Source organism: Mytilus trossulus, chromosome 6 (assembly GCF_036588685.1).
Source record: "Mytilus trossulus isolate FHL-02 chromosome 6, PNRI_Mtr1.1.1.hap1, whole genome shotgun sequence".
Lineage (NCBI taxonomy): Eukaryota > Metazoa > Mollusca > Bivalvia > Mytilida > Mytilidae > Mytilus > Mytilus trossulus.
The window spans coordinates 78,264,617-78,284,263 of NC_086378.1; the positions used below are offsets into that span (position 1 = coordinate 78,264,617).

At 32.7% G+C, this 19,647-nt stretch overlaps 2 protein-coding genes across 4 annotated transcripts; both read right to left on the reverse strand.

Annotated features, from left to right (window-relative positions):
* Positions 1–239: 239 nt before the first annotated feature.
* On the reverse strand, positions 240–6,939 carry LOC134721919 (heat shock 70 kDa protein 12A-like). 3 transcript variants are annotated; one of them, XM_063585219.1, is made up of 5 exons: positions 6,782–6,939; positions 6,011–6,478; positions 5,054–5,269; positions 4,344–4,482; positions 240–1,974 (listed from the first exon to the last, which is right to left on the reverse strand). In XM_063585219.1, the coding sequence occupies exons 2-5, from the start codon at positions 6,329–6,331 to the stop codon at positions 929–931; spliced, it is 1,722 nt and encodes a 573-aa protein (XP_063441289.1). In that variant the 5' UTR covers positions 6,332–6,478; positions 6,782–6,939; the 3' UTR covers positions 240–928. The 3 variants fall into 3 exon arrangements, with proteins under 3 accessions (XP_063441289.1, XP_063441291.1, XP_063441290.1); XM_063585221.1 differs by lacking the exon at positions 6,011–6,478; XM_063585220.1 differs by lacking the exon at positions 6,782–6,939 and having other exon boundaries at positions 6,011–6,731.
* A 2,215-nt stretch (positions 6,940–9,154) lies between these two features.
* Positions 9,155–15,335, reverse strand: LOC134721921 (heat shock 70 kDa protein 12A-like). Its single transcript, XM_063585222.1, has 5 exons — positions 15,230–15,335; positions 12,505–12,850; positions 11,817–12,035; positions 11,358–11,511; positions 9,155–10,234 (listed from the first exon to the last, which is right to left on the reverse strand). Exons 2-5 carry the CDS (start codon positions 12,826–12,828, stop codon positions 9,171–9,173), a joined length of 1,761 nt encoding a protein of 586 aa, XP_063441292.1. The 5' UTR covers positions 12,829–12,850; positions 15,230–15,335; the 3' UTR covers positions 9,155–9,170.
* Between the last annotated feature and the right edge of the window lie 4,312 nt (positions 15,336–19,647).

Here is a 19,647-nt window from a genome sequence, read left to right on the forward strand (position 1 = left end):
ATATTAATGAATTTTATTTTAAGTGATAGATTCTTTTCTACTTCATTAATGTTTGGTCAATTACACGTTGAACTTAAATATACGAGACATTTTAGACTAAGTACTGTAAATGGTATTGTAGGAATGTATTTGTATTTTGAGACAAGGTTGCAAAAACTAATGAATTATCAACATGTTAAAAAAACAAGTCCCATTGTTTTATACTTTATAATATAAACTTTATAAAAGGTGGTGCAGCTTGGTCTGTTTCATGAATTTTTTTCAGTGATAAGCAAATAAATTTTTCAACAATTTTACTGTGAAATGAATTTATTCAGAATATCTATTTTTTCTTCTTTGCCTGGCAGACTGAGTGTAATTTTCCTTTAAAAAGAATCAGGACAAGATGTTAAAGCCTTCTCCTGTTAAAATTAATTGGGAGTCAAAATTGAGAATGTTGTGTCTTTTTATTGTTTAATTTGATAAAGGATTTTCCATTTTGAATTTCCTTGAGTTCAGTATTTTTGTGTTTTTACTTTAAAGTCATTTTGGAAACCACAGTGATTTCTAGAAATTAAATTTAATAATCAATATATAGACTTATGCCTATCGCATTTACTAACTGGTATAGCTTTAGGATTGGTTGACTGTGACATTGCTACTAGCTTTACTTTCCTTTCGACTAACTTGTTTTTATTTCTTGGTCAACGATCAATGCGACTAGAGAACTGCTTATTATCATTCATTATAAAACTCTTACCGTGCATTCATAATAATAATAATCTCATCATTATGCTACATACATACATATAAGTAGACTTTATTATTATTTACTATTGTTATTATAAATGAAATATTATCTAGATATTAACACACGCATAATAAGTAATTTGCATTTTAACCATGTCATTTTAGAAGGGAAATATCGATCTTAGCTATCTCACTTGAATCATTCTAGACGGAATGTTTCTTTAGATACTTCTTTTGTATTTTTGTCAGTAGCAGTTATGAATATTTCTGTGTCTCCAAATTCGAATTCGACTTTTACAGTTCTTTTTTGTTCACATGGTTTTGGAACTGATATAAAACATTCCCCTACCAAGCTACAATCTTCGTCGTCTATGTACTTTGTGTCGTCGTTGCACGATTTGTACAAAGCAACACGAATTTTCTCCTGATTCTTTTTTATAGTGTGATAAAGTTTTGTAATATTTTTCCCAATTGGAACGGAACTTCCAGATTTCACCAGAAGTTCAAAAACTCCATCACACCTCATTTCACCGTCTACCAGCACGCGCTTTCTTTCCTCGTGTTGCTTTTTGTCGAAGATCGGCTTTATTTTTCTTCCATATGCAAACTGTGTTATTCTAGTTGTTACAACATCCGGCTGGTGTCCGAAGAGAACAGCTCCCTTCAAAACGGCTAAGGTTGGATCTTTGGGAATGATCACGGTTTTCTTAGAAAACTTTTCCTTTATTTTGTCTTGAACAGTTTCGCTCTCTGAAAATCCACCAACGAGCAGAAGAACAGAAATATTTTTCGCCTCATTTTGATCGAGAACACTCTCTATTTTTAAGATTACGCTTTCACTAGATTTATTGAATAATGATCTAGCAAAATCAGGAATCAAACGCATTTTCCCGCTTTCAATCGTTATCCTTTCCGAATGTTCTGAATTTTGCACTATTTTCAGAAAGCCATCATCACCACATATTTTGTCCAGGGCCGAGATCGGAATTTGAACATTTACTTTATCCGTCTCATTTCTTGTAATAATTCTTTTGGCAGATTCAAATGAATGCTGCAAGTCAAGATACTCTGTTTCATATTTGGTCTTGAATGTGTCCATGCGATCTGCTCCAAGAATGCTATGAAGAACATTAAAGAATTCTTTGTCAACACATGTCCCGCCACAATCATTACCTGTCGATTTGCATATCTCTTTGAAGAGACCCTTTTTAAGAATTTCATGACCACTGATGTCAGCTGTTCCCCCTGAAAGCATATTTTATGTGAGATTTTCCTTGTCAACAGTATTTATTATTTATTTCAGGTAGAAGATATTAAGAAATGTGGACTTAGCAAAATGTTTTGTTTATTTCACAGCTAACAAATGTATTCACATGAATCAGAAATACTATGATAAAACATGTACCCTAAATTGTTACCCTATGTTGAGCAAAAACAAAGAGGAAGGGCCAATTTGCCGGGATTTTTTTTCACAGAAGGGCTAATTTCAAAAAGTGCCGACAGAATAAAATTTCCATTAAAAACAAAAAATAAAAATGCTTTTTGATCAATATATCGATTTACATATATTATGATATGTGTGATCAATAGCAAATTTAACCCTAAAAAAGGATGAAAGTCCGATATGTGGATTTTCGGGTGTTTTTAGGTAAGAAAAACAGGGAATCCCCACAGAAGGACATTTCAAACCAAAAAAAAGTTATGCTTTTTAAGACTGTTTAACTATTTATACTACTTTTCCCTTAAAAATGAAATTGGTTTAGTGTGTCCTTATTACATAAAAAAAAAAACTTTTTAAAGAAAAAATTATAACATCGATAAATTGTACTGATATAGCTTCTTAATAACAAATTTATATATAATTATCGCCGTAGCTCCATCCGTAAAGCACAGAACTACTAATAAATGATGGTTTTGATAAAAGGGTTTGAATTTCGCTCAGTTAATTTGAATTTTTTGTGTTTTTATATTAAATTTTAATGTTTCTATCATATTTTTTTGGATGTTTGCTTAATTCAGAGTCATTCTGGTTCATTTTGACTATACTAGTTTATCATTTTACATGTATCAAAGAAAATGTATCGCTTATTGCGTGCATTCTTATGACTGTCCATACTTTTGACGTACTTTCTATTCACGTGTTTACATTTATTAAATATATTCAAGGAACAACTGCCGTTGAACTGAACATAACCAATAACACGAGAATAAATTCTATAGCAATGAATTCTACATGTTGCGGGTGAAATATACACATAACTTTAAATGAGGCCATTGTATACAAGTTTCAAAACAACACAGACATTTTTTTCGAAATCTTTTAAGATGATGGTATTATATGTAACAAATGCAGTCAACAACAATGTTGTCGCCAATTCACAAACTGTATAGATACACTAGTACTGAAATGTTTACCCCCGTCCCTACACCGGTACCCAAGGCATCAGAATATAAAACAACACAACAGAACACATCAGTTACACTACAAATAGTAATTGTAGGTAAAACATCAAGAAGCTGTTGCATCTGTATCACAACGAAGGGCCGGTTTGTTAAAATGACAGAAACGACACTGTAACATTGACCTATGACCAACTGATGTAAGATGTTCTCCGGTCAAAATATATACATGTATTATCTCATCTTATCTTATAGACGATAAATCATTAAAAGACCAGGACAAATACAGATATGCATAAATGTATATTCAGAATGAGAAAATCACGATTTGAATTTGTTCGATATTATTTGGCTCCTTGACAAGTTACGTAGTATTCCACCTTGCTTAATAATAATAAAATAAAATCAATATTTAAAAAAAACAATAGTTTTGGCCTTGTTTTTGTAGGAATACCTGTTCAAGGTATGAAAATAAATAATGTGACGTATTTTCTTGTACTATAATTAGCATCTATCGGGCTATTTAAAACATGTTTACCTATCTTGTCGAATGAAACAAATCTCCGGCAAATTAGCCCTCCCTCTTTGTGAGCAATTTATTTATTACTCATTCATCTTATGTCGACGGTAATTTTGGATGGAAAGTATAAAATATGAATGTGGTACATAAAAGTAACATCAGACCACAAAGGCTAGAGAAATATTTCATCAAAATATGTAAGATATACTATAACAATTGAGCTTCTCTATGCTGGAGTCCCTTTGATTTCAGCAACAAAAACATGTTTTGAGTCTGTTCAATCATATATCAGAATTACACAAAGATTTACAAAAATCTATTAAAATTCAGAATTTCTACTTTATAACTCTTCACTTCAGTCTAGGTTTATATGTTATTCCATATTATATTGTTGTTTGTAGTTTGAACTATATGTATTTCTACAATATTTTTTCATTTATTATCGTTTATCTTTATATAGAGAGGAGACGTCACTGATGTTGTTAAACCTTGTGCCCAACCTCTTTGGCTACTTTTGCCAATAAAATATGTTTAAACTAACAGACATACATTTATGAATAATAAACACTATAGGAGAACATTATATAGTACACTAAAACATAGATGAACCTTTGTGTTGATGGTACGGTAGATGGTGGATATAAGTATGGTGCCTGTGTGTATATCACCATTCTACAGGATGTTGTATACCTACCTCCTAAATCAACTACCAAACATTTTGTATGTGGACGAAGAGCGCTTTTCGCTTCACCTTCTGCGCACCAAACTTGACAATAGAGAGACGCTACCTCAGGTTCAAGTGCGATAACTAATCTATAAGAAGGTATTCCGGCCTGTAAATAGAATGTTCATAGAGGTATCAGTACGCCGGAAAACAGAATTTGATTACAAAACTGTGTGTCGATATTTTTGCAGGTTCGAATAAACGGAAACTTTTTTTCAAAATCAAATCAAACAAATATATACTTTGACTTTATCTTCAAATTGTTAAAGATTGTAAAAGCTGTCCTTGTTCACACGAAATACAGATAATCCATCAGCCTGTTACTAGCATATACTCTGTGCCACAATAAAGGCAACTAAGTTTCACTCACTAAATATACTTATCTAAACATTTTGAATTGACAATTTCGCAAAGCGATTTTTGAAGAACGGATAATATCCCTAGTGAATAGTTTAGATTTTAAGTAAGGAAGAATTATATTTTTTCATAAAGTTTAGGCGTTTCAGCTTTCCTTTTTTTTCCTTTTATTTCTTCCCAAATTTTTTTGTTAAATATATTCGACTAAATCGTTACATAAAAGATAGTGTTTCAACTTTTTTCAAAATTTGCACCTTTTCTTTTAAAGCCCTGTGAATAACACCTATATGTGTAACAAGTATACAAGTTTTTCTTGACTTTACCTGCTCACATGATGTTCGCATGAAGATTTTGGCCTCGTCTGTCCATATCGCAGGAACTGTCAGGCACCATTTTATCTCATCTTCATCGAGCTCATAACCTTGATCTATAAGAGTATCTAAACAACTTTGTCTTAAAGCCATGATCGACTGTGTAAACACATCTATTGCTGAATGTTCTATTCCGTGGATATCTTTCAATTTCATATTGGAATGAGCCTTTGAAAAGAAGCATGCGCATCAAATTAGTATTTTTTATTTTTAAAAGTTGAAAGTCATTTGTTATACATATATAAGATATTCAATAAAAGCAACAGTAGTATACCGGTGTTCAAAAGTCATATATTGATTGAGAGAAAACAAATCCGGAGGGAAACGCATCAACTATAAGAGGACAACAAAGGATCGACCATTTTTTAGAAGATGGGTTATTCCATTGTGTAATTGAAATTGAACCAAAAAATAGAAACCTAATGAGATACAAAGAATGACTCAAAACATTTGTTAGTAAACCATTTCTAACAATCAAATACATTTTTAAAATTTTCTAACCACGTCACTGCGATCTATCATGTCAACTAAATAGTTGTTTAACAAAATCAGTCTGATGCGATCTTCTGTCCGGAACCATATTTTTATAACAAACATAACGATATGATTATATACCAGTAGAATTCTCTGGACTTTGTTAAAGGGGCATTAGCCATGATTCACCTCAAACTGAAAACGAATCTTTTTGTGTTTTAATAGTATCAACAAAAGCGGAATTCTTTTTTTTTTCGTTATAAACAGTTAGTTTGGACCATAAATTTGTCAAAATGAGCGCATATATATTCTCTGATGTATAGTTGATTTAAAAGTGAATAATTCGACCTCAAGTGATACCGTATTCATGTGAATATGAATTGAACCCTTGACTGTTCAGGAATTATATGACAGAAATAACAAAATGACTCTTACTTTTCTGGTATACAATTCCATTTTGAATTGACGGAAATACAAGAACTCATGTTTATCAGCGGTTTTGTCCAGTAATTTATTTTCGTATGCTTTTTCTGCTATGTAGCCATAGGACACAAAATCACCATTCCTTTTCAGCAATAAACTTGTTGGTGTTTTGAACGAAGCAAGTCGATTTTCCCCAGAATTCCATGGCTGAATTGTTATATTAAGTTTGCTTGTCTTGTAATCTTTGACAGAAGAGAAAGCGTAGCCTGAATATGTTGTTCCAAAATCTAAAGCTACTACGACGACAACGGGTTTCCGCCGAGCTGTTGCCATGGTACCGAAAACAAATACCAAATATAAAAAATCAAACCATAAATTTTAGTGATTATGATGAACGACGTGTTCACGTTCAAAAACTTTAGACACCCTGACGTCGCCTCTGGTTCATGTGTTGTATCTGAACAATGTGTGTGAACATGTCTAAAAGTAAACAAAACAAGAATCATTATGAATAACACTGGGTGTTAAACAAACAAAATTAATTAATCAATCAATTCGGTGAAAACACTTGGGTGACTGATTACAATAATTCATAATGATAACTCAATGACCTTATATTCTAAATATGAAAATAGATTATCCTTTCTTACCATGTATTGCATGAAATTAAAATAAACTGAAATGCAAGTTTTTAACATTAAGGAATTTGTATTAAAAAAATTTTTTTTCAAATTTGATTAAAAGATATAAGTATGATAATCAAAAATATGTATGTTTACTTACACGTAGTTCTACCAGGAAATGATAATATTTAGTGTTACTAGTAAATATTTTCTACAGTAATTGGACTGTGTTGTTATTTGATATATGTGTATTTTATATCACGTGCCGGAGATATAGTTAAGTTATCTTGATAAAACTCAATACTACAAAAATGACAAAGTTTAAACTAGGTTAGATCTTCTGATTATGGAAGATACATAAGTATATATATTACTTACACAGATACATAGATATATATTACTTACACTTGTTTGTTTGCTTGTTGGCCTTGAATGTTTGTCCCTAATATTTAATTAACTGTGCATTAGCATTCAGATATCACAGATCAAATTTATTCGTTCATAGTATATTAATTTACGTTTTTGGATTGAGTTAAGCCTGCCAATTTTTTTTTTTATCGTATGTGTTTCTATGTTGTGATGTTATGCTATTGTTTCAGAAAAAAGGGAGAAGGTTTGGTACCATTAAAACATTTTATCCCGCTGCAAATGTTTGCAAGTCAGTAATCTGATGTACAGTAGTTGTCGTTAGTTTATGTAATTTATACGTGTTTCTTGTTTCTCCTTTTTTATATAGATTAGACCGTTTGTTTTCCCGTTTGAATGGTTTTACACTTGTCTATTAATTTGGGGCCCTTTCAGGCTTGTTGTTCGTTGTGAGCAAAAGCTCCGTGTTGAAGGCCGTACATTGACCTTTAATGATTTACTTTTTGAAATTGTTATTTGGATGGAGAGTTGTCTCATTGGCACCCACACAACATATTCCTGTATCTATTAGATAATGCACCAAAGGAACTGGTCATGTTTAACCTGAAGGGGTGGAAAGTAAGGGGGTCCTGAAAATATTTAAGCATGGAAAGGGGTTGTCAAATTTTCAATACTTCAGATGGGGGAGGGGGGTAATGGAAAAATGGTTGTGACACGTACACACCTCTTATCCGTGTAATAAAAAGCTCTTTTTTTTTCGGCACAAAAGATACAAATTGTTCTCGTCTCTCTCCACTCAGCTCAAAATATGTTTTTTTATTTAAGGATATATGTGAACAATGTACTGAAATTAAATAAAGGTATGGTAAATGTCCATGACACCATAACAGGTATAGTCCTTTAGTCCTTTCGGATTAATTCTTTTTTTTTAATGTCAACTTCCAAGAACATCGTATATAAAGTATATATAAACGTTGATGGGAACATACGTTTTAATTTGTTCACACGGAAAAACAAGGAAATATGATGATATGATCAATGAAATGAGTTACATGTAAGTCTTCTCATGTCGCCTCCCCTTTCTTTAGTAGATAAGTTTTACTTTCGTCAGCTTTTGTCGTCAGCTTATAGATTAATAGTATCATCAATCCCTCATATATAGATATACGAAGATGTGGTATGGGTGCCAATGAGACAGCTCTCCATCTGAGTCACAATTTATAAAAGTAAACCATTAAAGTACGGTCTTCAACACAGAGCCTTGGTTCACACAGAGCAGCAAACTATAAAGTCCCCCAAAAATATTACCAATGTAAAACCATTCAAGCGGGAAATACAATAGCCAAAACGAGAAACGAGAAACACTTATGAACCACATCAACAAACGAAAACTACTGAACATCAGATTTCCTGACTTAGGACAGGTGCAAACGATTGCAGCGGTATTAAACGTTTTTATGATACCAAACCTTAGATTACCCTTATCTGAAACAATAGTGCAATATAACAACAAACACCTCGATGGTCATAAGGTAGCTTGTCCGCCTCGAATGTCTCCTCGGTTCGAACTAAGACTGGGTCAAGCACCCATTATTTCAAAGTAACATTAAACTGCAAAGAAAAGTCGACTCGAACTCTGGATAATATGTCTGTATAATTTTCCATGTCCTTCTGTTGGTTGTTACCTTGTAAACTAGTACAAATCAGGGTTCTAAATTCATTTCCCGTTATAAAATCTCGCCCTGAATATACATTTGCAACTTGACGTTAAACAGCAATCATCATCCCAAATACATGTTTTAACTATGTCTATCTGACATATCGCCTGTTTGAACACTTTTATTCCAGGTAATTGTGTAAGAGTTATTAATAATGCTTAACATGATTTTTAGATCTGGAAATTAGAATACTCTTAATATGTGATTTGCTTTTTGAATAATATGAGATGTAGTGTGTATGCCAACACGATATCAATCAAAGTCCACGAAAGTCAAAAGAAATCTATAGGTCCTAATACTTCTTTCTTTACCAATTTTGTACACCTTAATTTTTCAGCAATGACCAATACTCTTCTTAAGCTAATCCCATTCTCAAATCAATATTACTACAAAGACAAATATATTTATTCAGTAATTCTCATGATAATAAGTATAATTATAACATAGACTGATGATTTAAAACATTTAATTTATCAAAGAAAAGTTGTAACGGGTTCTCTCTCCCGTCTGTCTCTCCGTTGCTATCACTTCTAATTCTGTCCATCCGAATTTAAATTGCACATCCACATGACGCCTTTCCGCGGACGGACTTGGAATAGGAACGCGAAATTCGCCCAGCTTTTTACAACCGTTGTCGTCGACATAACTAGCATTGTCTTTTAAGGTATAGTAGATAGCAACACTAACTGACCCCTGGCTACTCATCACTGTATGATACTCGACATTCACAATCTCATCTACTGGTACTCTCTTATTCTTTTGCATAAACGTTTCAAATACATCTCTGCAACGGTCCCCAGTTTCTCCATACACACGTTTACTCGGATCATGCTTCGACTCGTCAAATAATGGACGTATCCGTCTACCATATGTGCATCTTGTAATACGTGATGTTATAAAATCAGGCTTATGACCAAACAGAACTGCACCTTTGGCAACCGCTAGTCCGGGATCTTCTCGTGGGATCAAAATACGTACGTCAGGGAATGCTTGCTGAATTGCATCTTGTACAATTAAACATTCTGAAAACCCACCAACAAGAAGAAAAGTTTTCAAATTTGTAGTGGGTATCTTTTTTAAGACTTTGCGTATTTCTTGTACAATGTGCGAACATGCAGTATCAAAAAGTGATCTTATTAAATCTCCGTCCATTCTCATCTTATCTCCTACTAACGAGATCTTATCACGATATTCGGAGCCATCAATCACGTCTTTAAATTCTTTTTCCAAGAAACGCAAGCAAAGACCATTCAAGTCTGCAAACGGCTTTATCGTAAAGTTTATCTTCTTTTTGGTTGGTACACTTATTGATCTCTTTAGTATTTCAAATTCCCTCACCAAATCAAGGTAGCTGGCGGAGTTGTCATTTGCTAATGACTCCATGACCCTCTCTCCAACAATATTTTCTAGAAAGTTTAGGAATTCTTTGTCAACGGTGGTCCCACCACAAGCTCCCCCAGAGGCTGAACAAAGTTCTTGTAAATTGTCCTGACACACCTTATGATGAGCAGTTATATCGACGGTACCTCCTGAAGAGAAAAAGGTAAATTATTAAAGCAAATATTAAAATATAAAGTTATATAAATATATATGAATACATGAAGATTGCATGTGTGACAACGAGACAGCAAGCAAACAACACATTAAAATCGAGGGAGCCTCTTAAAGCTTGCTTTTTACATGCTTAAATGCATTAACACAATATGCAATACAGATTTATCACATATATATTTTCCCTAAACATTTTTTGCTAAAGGACTGTTCATAAAAATTTCTGCATTATTTGGTTAAAGTTTGCCCTCAATTAGTTTCTGTAAAGAAGATAAGATTTGTTTTTTTTTTAATTTTCGTAGAGTAAGCATGTGTCACTAGTACCCAAAATCTGCCACTTGACTTTGTTGTTTCAGATGAAATCAAAATCAGTTTTAAAGATATAGTAATTCAATTTGGTTGGCAATTGTTTTCCAAATAAGGATCAGGTAAAGATTACCTAAGTTTCAGATAATATAATTTTACGTTTGATGGATACAAAGTGAGCTTAGATGTAAAATGATGTTAGTTAATTTGAAAACCATAAGGAACTGTTGAAAGTGCACTTCCGGCTGAAAGAATAAAATAAATCTAAGACTTTTACATTTACTTCTTTGTTTACATGCTCATCATATTGCTAGAGATTTTTATCACAATCCGGTACATGTAAGCGCTCACTCATTTGTAAAACTACTTACATTTTTAAAACGTTTACGAACAAAAATTTCAGTGAAGAACAGTATTTCATCGCAACTTAATAAAACGTTATGATTAATTATGTGTTGCCATTATGTTTTTGTATGTTTTGCTTTGTTTGAATCATCAATGTAACAAAGTGTTACAGTACCTTGTTTTGTGGAGAGGGCTTACATAAGCTTTGCCTGTTGCCTAATACAATTCAGTTTATTTGAATAAACTACAGTTCTGTTTAAACTTAAATGATTATGTTTTGTCGTACCATTCTACCTATATTGACCATTAATTACTTAGTATCATCTGGTAAAGAATACTATCTGTTGGTATTTTCATTTTAACGTAAATCTCATAGCTAACGTTATAACTCATTATTTGTAAAATCATCTGCTAAAAAGACATGATGGCACCTATCACGTTATAACATACCTCCTATATCTACTACTAAATATTTGGTATCATCATCTGCTACAGAAAATCCCTCGGTGGCCCCTGTCATTTTATCAGGAGGTAGATGCTGACAGTATATAGATGCAGCCTCTGGTTCCAATGCGATCATTAATCGGTCTCTTCTAATACCCGCCTAGGAGAAATATACAGAAATGGTTTACTAGTAAATAAAATGGCATTTGCATGTAAAAGATCCTATTAGGTCGATACATTTAAATACAATAATTATTTTTCTTACTTGAAAATCCATAATTTCAAAAAGATGTTTATTGACTATAGTTGTAGAAAATTCTTATTTAATTTTATTCAAATAGTAATTGCATACTAAAACATTACTGGACAAGAGAATGTCAAAAGGCAATTTTTTTATGATTAAACAACATGACATCAATACGACTTCTACATATATGTGACCCAAACATATGTATATAGAGCTACCTTTTCAGCACTTTCTCTCATGAACTCTTTCGCCTTATCCGTCCACATGGCCGGTACTGTTAGAACCCATTTTATCTCGTCTGGCTGTAGATTTAAACCTTGTCTCTCCACATGACCCATCATATGTTCTCTTAAAGCCCCGATTGAGGCTGCAAATACATCTATGGCGGGAAAAGATGCCCCTCTGATATCATCGATTTCCATTTCCCTGGATATATCCTTCATGTATAAAAATAAAACAGATGTTGGCTCGAGGTTGTTGGAAAAGATACCAGGCATACATGCATTTATTTATTTCAAATGCGTTCTATACAAAATACAGTTTCGTTTGATTTAGATTTATTTATTATATTAAATATGCTAACGGATTTTATTGAAAGTTTGCTTATCACTAAAACAAGTCGATAGTGTTCAGCCTCTTCAAATTCAAAAAAAGAATATTCTTTTTCAATACTAGTATATTGCAAAAAGAACGTTTACAAGGATTTCTTTTCAATTTATAGTTATACAGTATAGTTGCATAATCAGATGTTCTAAATAAGTTATATGTTGGAAACTAGGGAGCCTCAAAAATAAAAATTCACGTAAATACTATTCCAAAAACAATGGTCAATTCAAGCACCTATACTATCCACGCAATCTTTAAACTCATAATTAATTTTACTACCTTCTTAATCGTAAATTTTACCTCACGTGTGTAAAGAACCATTTTAAATCTTTCAAAATAATAATAATCGTCAACCCTTCCTGCCGAGGCAATATTAGCGTACTCATTTTCCGCATCATAACCAAATGCTACCAATTCTTTAGTCTCCTTTCTCAAAAGAATGCATGTTGGAGCTTTTAGGGACATGACGGTACTTGTCCCAGAATTCCATGCTGTGTTCGCATGTATATTCAGTTTATCCCTATCATATTCGCCTTTCATGGAGTAAGCGTATCCGGAATATGTGGTTCCAAAATCAATGGCCGCCACCATTAAAATATCTCTAGGTCTGCCACCTGTAGCCATTATCTAAAACCTGTACGATATACTACAATACAGGAAACAAATACATTTACTTCAATTATTTACCACCATTTCTTATTATTTGTGTGTGTCTTATACACGTTAGCGGATTAATTTTATCACAACTGTTAAATCATAAACCCCTGGTCGGATCTTCTTGAAGAACTACAACATGTTTTCCAACAAGATTTCAGTACTGAGGTACAAAAAACACACTCACCATAAAGACCTCAGTATTGGAGTGTTTTTAAAACTACCCATACCAACAAAATGTTATCACTGTAAACAATTGCATTACCAAGACGACCTCAGCACTTGAGTATGTGAGTACTACTTACACATTTAACACATAGTTGTCGTTTGTTGATGTGGTTCCTATGTGTTTCTTGTTTCTTGAGAAAAAAAAATCAGATTTGAGCGTTGGTTTTCTTGTTTAATTTGTTTTGCTAGTATTTTTGGAGCCCTTTATGATCCTTTATCATGTTTATAGCTTGCTGTTCGGTGTGAGCAAATGCTCCGTGTTGACGGCCGTACTTTGACCTATAATGGTTAATTTTAAATATTGTGACTTAGATAAAGAGTTGTCTCAATGGCACTCATACCACATCTGCATATATATCTAATATCTCAGTATTAAAATATGACAACCGCTCTCATCACCAAAACCTTAGTACTAAACATTCTCACCACTAAAAATGGGGTCTTTAAAGTCTGTTCCAGGAAGATAGGCGGATTGACAGATTTTCGTCGATTTTACGGGATTTTATAATACATTGTAAGAGGTTGATATTTCCCTACAGGACATCCATACCCTACTGGGTCCACCAATTATCATTTAGCCCATAGACGTTTGGGGTATCAATCCCCTCTTTTATTTTATTTTTTTTATCATGGGGTAACAGATATATTCATAATTTCCATTTCTTAGTTTGCTTACACATAAGAAAATGTTTCTCAGAGACTGAGTAGATACTCTTTTACAGAGATTGTGTTTTCTATCGTGATCAATACTTGATCGAGGGTTGTTACTTTTAAGGAAGAAAGATACAACGAATCCAGGGTTCCCGAATGGCAGACTGTTAAAGTCATTCTTTGAAAAGGTATACCGGTACCAAGCATGATTGGTTAATTGTCATGGAATATATACATGATATATAGCTATGTTACAGATGAACACGTTTATGTTGCAATTGTCGTATCCACACTCCAGCCCTCTTTTTCTCGGTTGTATCAATCATCACTGATTTGTACCTATCATGAGCAACACAACTACTAGTATGCCTCATGTGGAGCAGGATCGGCTTACACTTCATGAGCCCCTGAAAACACCCTTTTATTGGATTTGATTTATAAAGAATTTCTTATTTTACTTTCAGTTTATACTGTTGTAGCAACAACGCTAGTGAATGATGTTTTGATTCTGCTTCTGCTTGGAATAAAATAGCATTGCCTTATATATGATGAAATATATTATATATATGTGTACGTAGCTTTATATCTTTATGAACATTTAAATGTAAAAAAAAAGAGATTTGAATATTACATGTAGTTCTTAATCATACTGTAAATGTACATATATTGTGAGTATCAATATCATGCTGTCATGTATTAATTGGAACAATAAATACAATCTATTATGATTCTAAAGATCAATTTACAGAAAATTAGGTTTTACTTTCACTTTCGCTTTCTGAAAGAAATAAGCATATGTTACGTATGGCAATGTATTCTTTTGTACAATTTTTATGACTAAAAAGATCTAAAAAGGGTAGTACATTTCAGTATGTTATTTGTTCAAAAAAGATAATGAAATGTGTAGCTGTATTAGATATCCGGCACACTAAAACAGTAAGGGACACATTGAATAATTACAGCATGTACAGTACGATCACTACAATATTGTGCGTCAGTATACAAGAAGTTGTATTGTTGTTTAAATCCGTGTTTTAGGGTCTAGGGAATTGATAGAGAACAATTGTCATCACATCTTCGGCCTTTTGGTCTTCAATGTTGACAAGATAGTTCGATCAAAGTCAGTCTCATTCACAATCATTTACTTCTCCTTACTTCAGATTAACTTGAGACATCAATGACATCAATAGCTACATCCTGGAAATTTAAGACGATTTTTCCGTTAAAATCGGTCATGAGTACTTAGCTCTAATCTCCAGGCTTTTATCAATATTCCAAAAAGAGGATGCATCATTATAAATGAGCATGCCTTGAATAATCTGGATTTCACTGTACATTTAAAAGATAATGGAGTTGCGAGACGTCCTGTAACCGTGACAGTCAGTTGTTATCGGAAATTGAAAATATATGATATATATAGGTAAATTTGGAATGTGAAAGTTATTTTAAAATATTAACGTATAACGTTAGAAGCAAAAGTATGAACCATTACCTGAAAAGATATTCCTTTTCCCTGGTCATTAACACAAAAACTCTATCACAACTGTAATCATGTCAACTACGTTTTCGTCTGTTTTGTTATTCTATTTATAGTTATCTTGGTAATTTCCATCCGGGGTTTTTAACGTTCTAAATTTAGTGTGATTTTAGATATTGAAAAAACAGGTATAAAACAAATGAATTTAGATATTGCCTGCAATATTATATGCATAAATTAATTATAAGAGCCATGCGACCTAAATCAGCGTCCGTCTTTCGACAACAACTGGTGCACATAGTAGTCCTATAACATATGACCTCGGGGCATTATTTACTATTTCTATTTACTGTTCTGATTTTTTTTTTTACTATCAATGTGCCACCCGAGGTCATATCGCTAAAGGCAAAATTCGCATTCAAAAAAAATAAAAAATGAAAATATCAGTATAAAAACGTTAAAAATTGAATAAGAATGCGAAGTCATATGTTATAGGACTAGTGCACATAGAAGATTCAAATACCTAAGATTTAACGTGCCTGTGGATAAATTTTCAGTATTGCGGAAAGTAAAACGGCAGACAAAAGTTGTAAAGGTAACGGGTAAAGTTATCTATCTCATCACACCTTTTGTTCGTATATCTAGCATTTTAACCTTTCTTAAAATTGTGAAAAAAAGGTTTTCTATGAGTTGCAGCAAAAACATTTGCAATCAGATTTTATCATCAAGTCGTGACGACAGTATTTAATTAGAATGAAAACTTATATTGTGCTCGATAAAATTGTGTGGAAGCACAAGTAGTATAAATGTCATAAATCAGTATATGATCGTATAAGGAATGGGGAAAACACAAAAAGGACAATCGAAAGAACGTTATATGTATCTAAAACATCGTAAGAACTTTTCGCCATCGAAAAATAAATTATTCAACTATTTTCGTATCTTTCTTTACAAAAATAATTCCATCACTTTTGTCGTAATTGACATCATTTTTGTCGAGCCTGCGACTTGTCGCAGAAAGCTCGATATGGGGTAAGTGATCCGGCGGCGGCGTTAGCTAATTTCGTAAAAACTTCATATTTTAGAAATTTTAGACAACTATATTTGGTGTATGGAAATATTTTATGATCTATATTTCAGTCGCGGAGGTTTAAATGACCATGACCTCATTTTCACGGTTCATTGCTCAGTGTTAAGGTTTTGTGTTTTAATCTGTTTTTCTATTAGCAATAGAACAATCATATAGGCGAGTGACTTATTTTAAAAAGACGCTTAGTTAACTTGGCGACTTTAATGCACCCACCTAACACACAGCTGTATTATATATCATTCGAAAGCTGATAATCTGTACTTTATGTTTTGCCCGGTCGTAAAAAAATCGGACGGTGCATTTTCTGTTAAATCAAGGTGAAAGGTCATGAAAAAAAATCCACTTTTTGCGATTATTAAACAAAACGCTATTTTCTAATGCTTGTACCCTAAAATTTGTCAAAAGATCATATGAACTTTAAGGAACATGATACATAATTTCCAAATCAAACAAAAAATAAGAAATTCGATGCGCAAAATTTCCCGAAAATTGAAATTTATCACTAATCCTAAAAAAATGAAAAAAATTTAAAAAGCAAAATATATCTTTGGGAAACGATATTTGTATGCTAAAAAAAAGATAAATGTATATATTTTAGGTCAAGGAATATTTGTTTTGTAATTTTAAAAAAATGTTAATATGTATTTTTGTTCATGGATCATCCTTCTATTGAAGTGTTTGCAGTCGCCCAAAAATCTACCATCTTCAAATAGCGATCATTTTGTTAATTTATGTTCAAATAGCACATCGCTAATTGTGAATATCAGGGAGGAGAATGAGATTTTATAATAAAAGAAGGGATATTAAAGTTAAAACATAATATATGCGAGATAATTGAGGTTAAACTGTTTTTTACTAAGTCAAACATTTTTACTTTTTGTAATTATGTTTAAATGCAAACATGGCTTTGCTACTAAATCGTAGGCGACATTGAAATAAGTAACCTTGATTAGAAACACTTGGTTGTCTAGAGCAGGATGTAAACTAAATAAAATGCGGCTGTTTCTTATTTAGTTTTAAACCGTGGTATATTAAATCATATTAAATGTGTTTAGAAGTTTAATCGCTTTAATTATTTGAATAAAAGATGCTTTGAGAAATTTCTACATAAGCTCTTAAAATACAAAAGCATGTCATTGTGGATGTAAAACACTATAAGCATTGTATAATAACAAAATGACAAAGTTAAATACCCTCTTTACCTTATAAGATCATTCGCTGTTTTAGGAGGGATCGTTTTTATGGAATGTTGTGTTTTGTGAACTGTTGTTCGTCTCTTGGACTTTAATTTTATTTTTGTTCATGGTTTTACTTAACTTTATTTGACTCATGGTTTTAGATGTTGATTGTCCCTTTGGTATTTTTTTCACGGGGATATATATATAGAACCAAATCGTTATCATGATACATTTAGCTACACTGATCTATAATTTCAAAACCTTTTACTACTTGAATAGTGACGAAATATACTATAGGGACATTTAACTCATAATTAAAAACGAACTGACAAAGCCGGGCAACAAACGAACAAGACACGCAACAGTATACAAAACACAACATATAAAGCTACAGATTGAGTAACACAATCTCCCCAAAAAATTTTGAGTGAACTCAGGGGCTCCCAAAGGGTAGGCAGATTATGTTCCACATGTGACAACCGTCTTAGTTTAAATATATTTATTTATAGTGGATTGGGAAACAAGTTTTGCAACTTAAATTAATCTCTTTCCACTTTGCGTGAGCAAGTGCTGCCTTGTATCGGCATTAGTCTGTTCTTTTTCGAAATCTACAAACGTGTGTTTAACGTGCAAGAGATATGGCTCTCTCTTTATACGGGGCAGCCATTTATCGTCCCCTTCCGACGGACTTTCATTGTTTCCTTAAGACCATACTCACAAATGTTGTCTAGTAGAGCAGAAAATTCAGTCCCTGAAATTTTCATCACGGAACGGAAATCGAACCAGGAACCTTTGTGTTAGTAGTTCGAAGCAATAACCACTACACCACTGCTCTCTTTTATCCGTCTTGTGGCTCATGAATTTCCTAACTCGGTGCCAAGCCTTATTCGGTTGGTGTCATTCACGGCAGAGATGACGGCAATTTGGTTACGTCGATGGAACTTATCAGTCGTCATCTGGCGAAACAGATATCTCATAATTATCCACCAACTCGAAGTGGCGTCCATGAAATTTTCAAAGGGCTGATTTCAACTTTGCATTTGAACTCTGGTTTAGAACCATGTTTAAACCAACATTTTTCTTCAAATGTCCTGTACCAAGTCAGGCATATGACAGTTGGTATCGAATAATCTGTTTCTTTGTATGTTGGCGTGTGTTTTTTTGTAGCAGTTCAGTGTTTCTGTTATATCGTTGTGTTCCTCTTATAGTTGATGTGTTTCCCTAAATTTTGCTTTGTGACCTGGATTTATTTCAGTTACAAGTAAACCTATTGATCACTATTGAATAGCGGTATACTATAGTTGCCTTTATTTCAGAGGAGTTGCGGCTCAATAAAATCGGTCTCCTCCTTTAGTAGTATAGGAATGCAGTCTTTGCTATAATGTTGTTAGATGGAAATGAGAAGTTTATAATTTTGTAGTAAGGGGTGGTTTTATTGGTGGTTTTATGCACATTTCTCTTGTCGTAAAACTTTTTCTCAACCAACTCGCATCATCGATTTTAAGATTCGTGATGGGGTAAACTATATCTGTTGAGTCTTTTATTTCCAATTTCAATGGAAAATACGAGTCCATCATTGTCACAAATGTTGCACTCTTTAGTGAGATGACATCATCTATATAGTGGAAAGTGAAGTTTCAAGATAATGATAGCTTCTTTTCAGTCGTCATCAGAAACTCTTGCATGAAGTCATCCTTGTATGAAAAATGAACTTGTCATTCAAGCTATTCAGGAAGTCTAGTTGTAACTAGAATCTTTGCGTATAAATGGATATTTTTTCTTCAAAATTATTCTTATTTTATGAATTAATACATGTAAACAATGAACAACGCAATTCAAGCAATCAAGAAATCAAGTCTTATAATGTGTTTACAATTTTTTTTAAATTCTTTGAAATTTCAATTTTCATAAATTTATTTTTATTTATTATGGTCTAAATTTTCAAATAAATAAAAAGGTCTTTTCACTACATCAATATTGATAATGAAGCTACAAATCAAACAATTAGAAAAGTCAAAATATGTTTATTTCAAACTGGTAGTTACAATGCAGATTGCAATCTCTTAGTTTCACCCCCTTTATTTCAAGCAATAAGATGATATGCGCACGTATTTTTTTTACTCTAAATTTTTCAGATTCTTAAGAATTTGTTTATTAAATCTTAT

Bases quoted from the DNA above. Each gene is read 5' to 3' on its own strand.
- LOC134721919 (XM_063585219.1), bottom strand. From the start codon at position 6,331: ATGGCAACAGCTCGGCGGAAACCCGTTGTCGTCGTAGTAGCTTTAGAT. The intron at 4,483-5,053 runs GTAAAGTCAAGA...TTCTATTTACAG, and splicing joins TGCGAACATCATGTGAGCAG to GCCGGAATACCTTCTTATAG. The intron at 1,975-4,343 runs GTAGGTATACAA...ATATGCTTTCAG, and splicing joins TTTGGTAGTTGATTTAGGAG to GGGGAACAGCTGACATCAGT.
- LOC134721921 (XM_063585222.1), bottom strand. From the start codon at position 12,828: ATGGCTACAGGTGGCAGACCTAGAGATATTTTAATGGTGGCGGCCATT. The intron at 12,036-12,504 runs GTAAAATTTACG...TTATACATGAAG, and splicing joins TGGTTCTTTACACACGTGAG to GATATATCCAGGGAAATGGA. The intron at 10,235-11,357 runs GTATGTTATAAC...TTTTCTCTTCAG, and splicing joins TTTAGTAGTAGATATAGGAG to GAGGTACCGTCGATATAACT.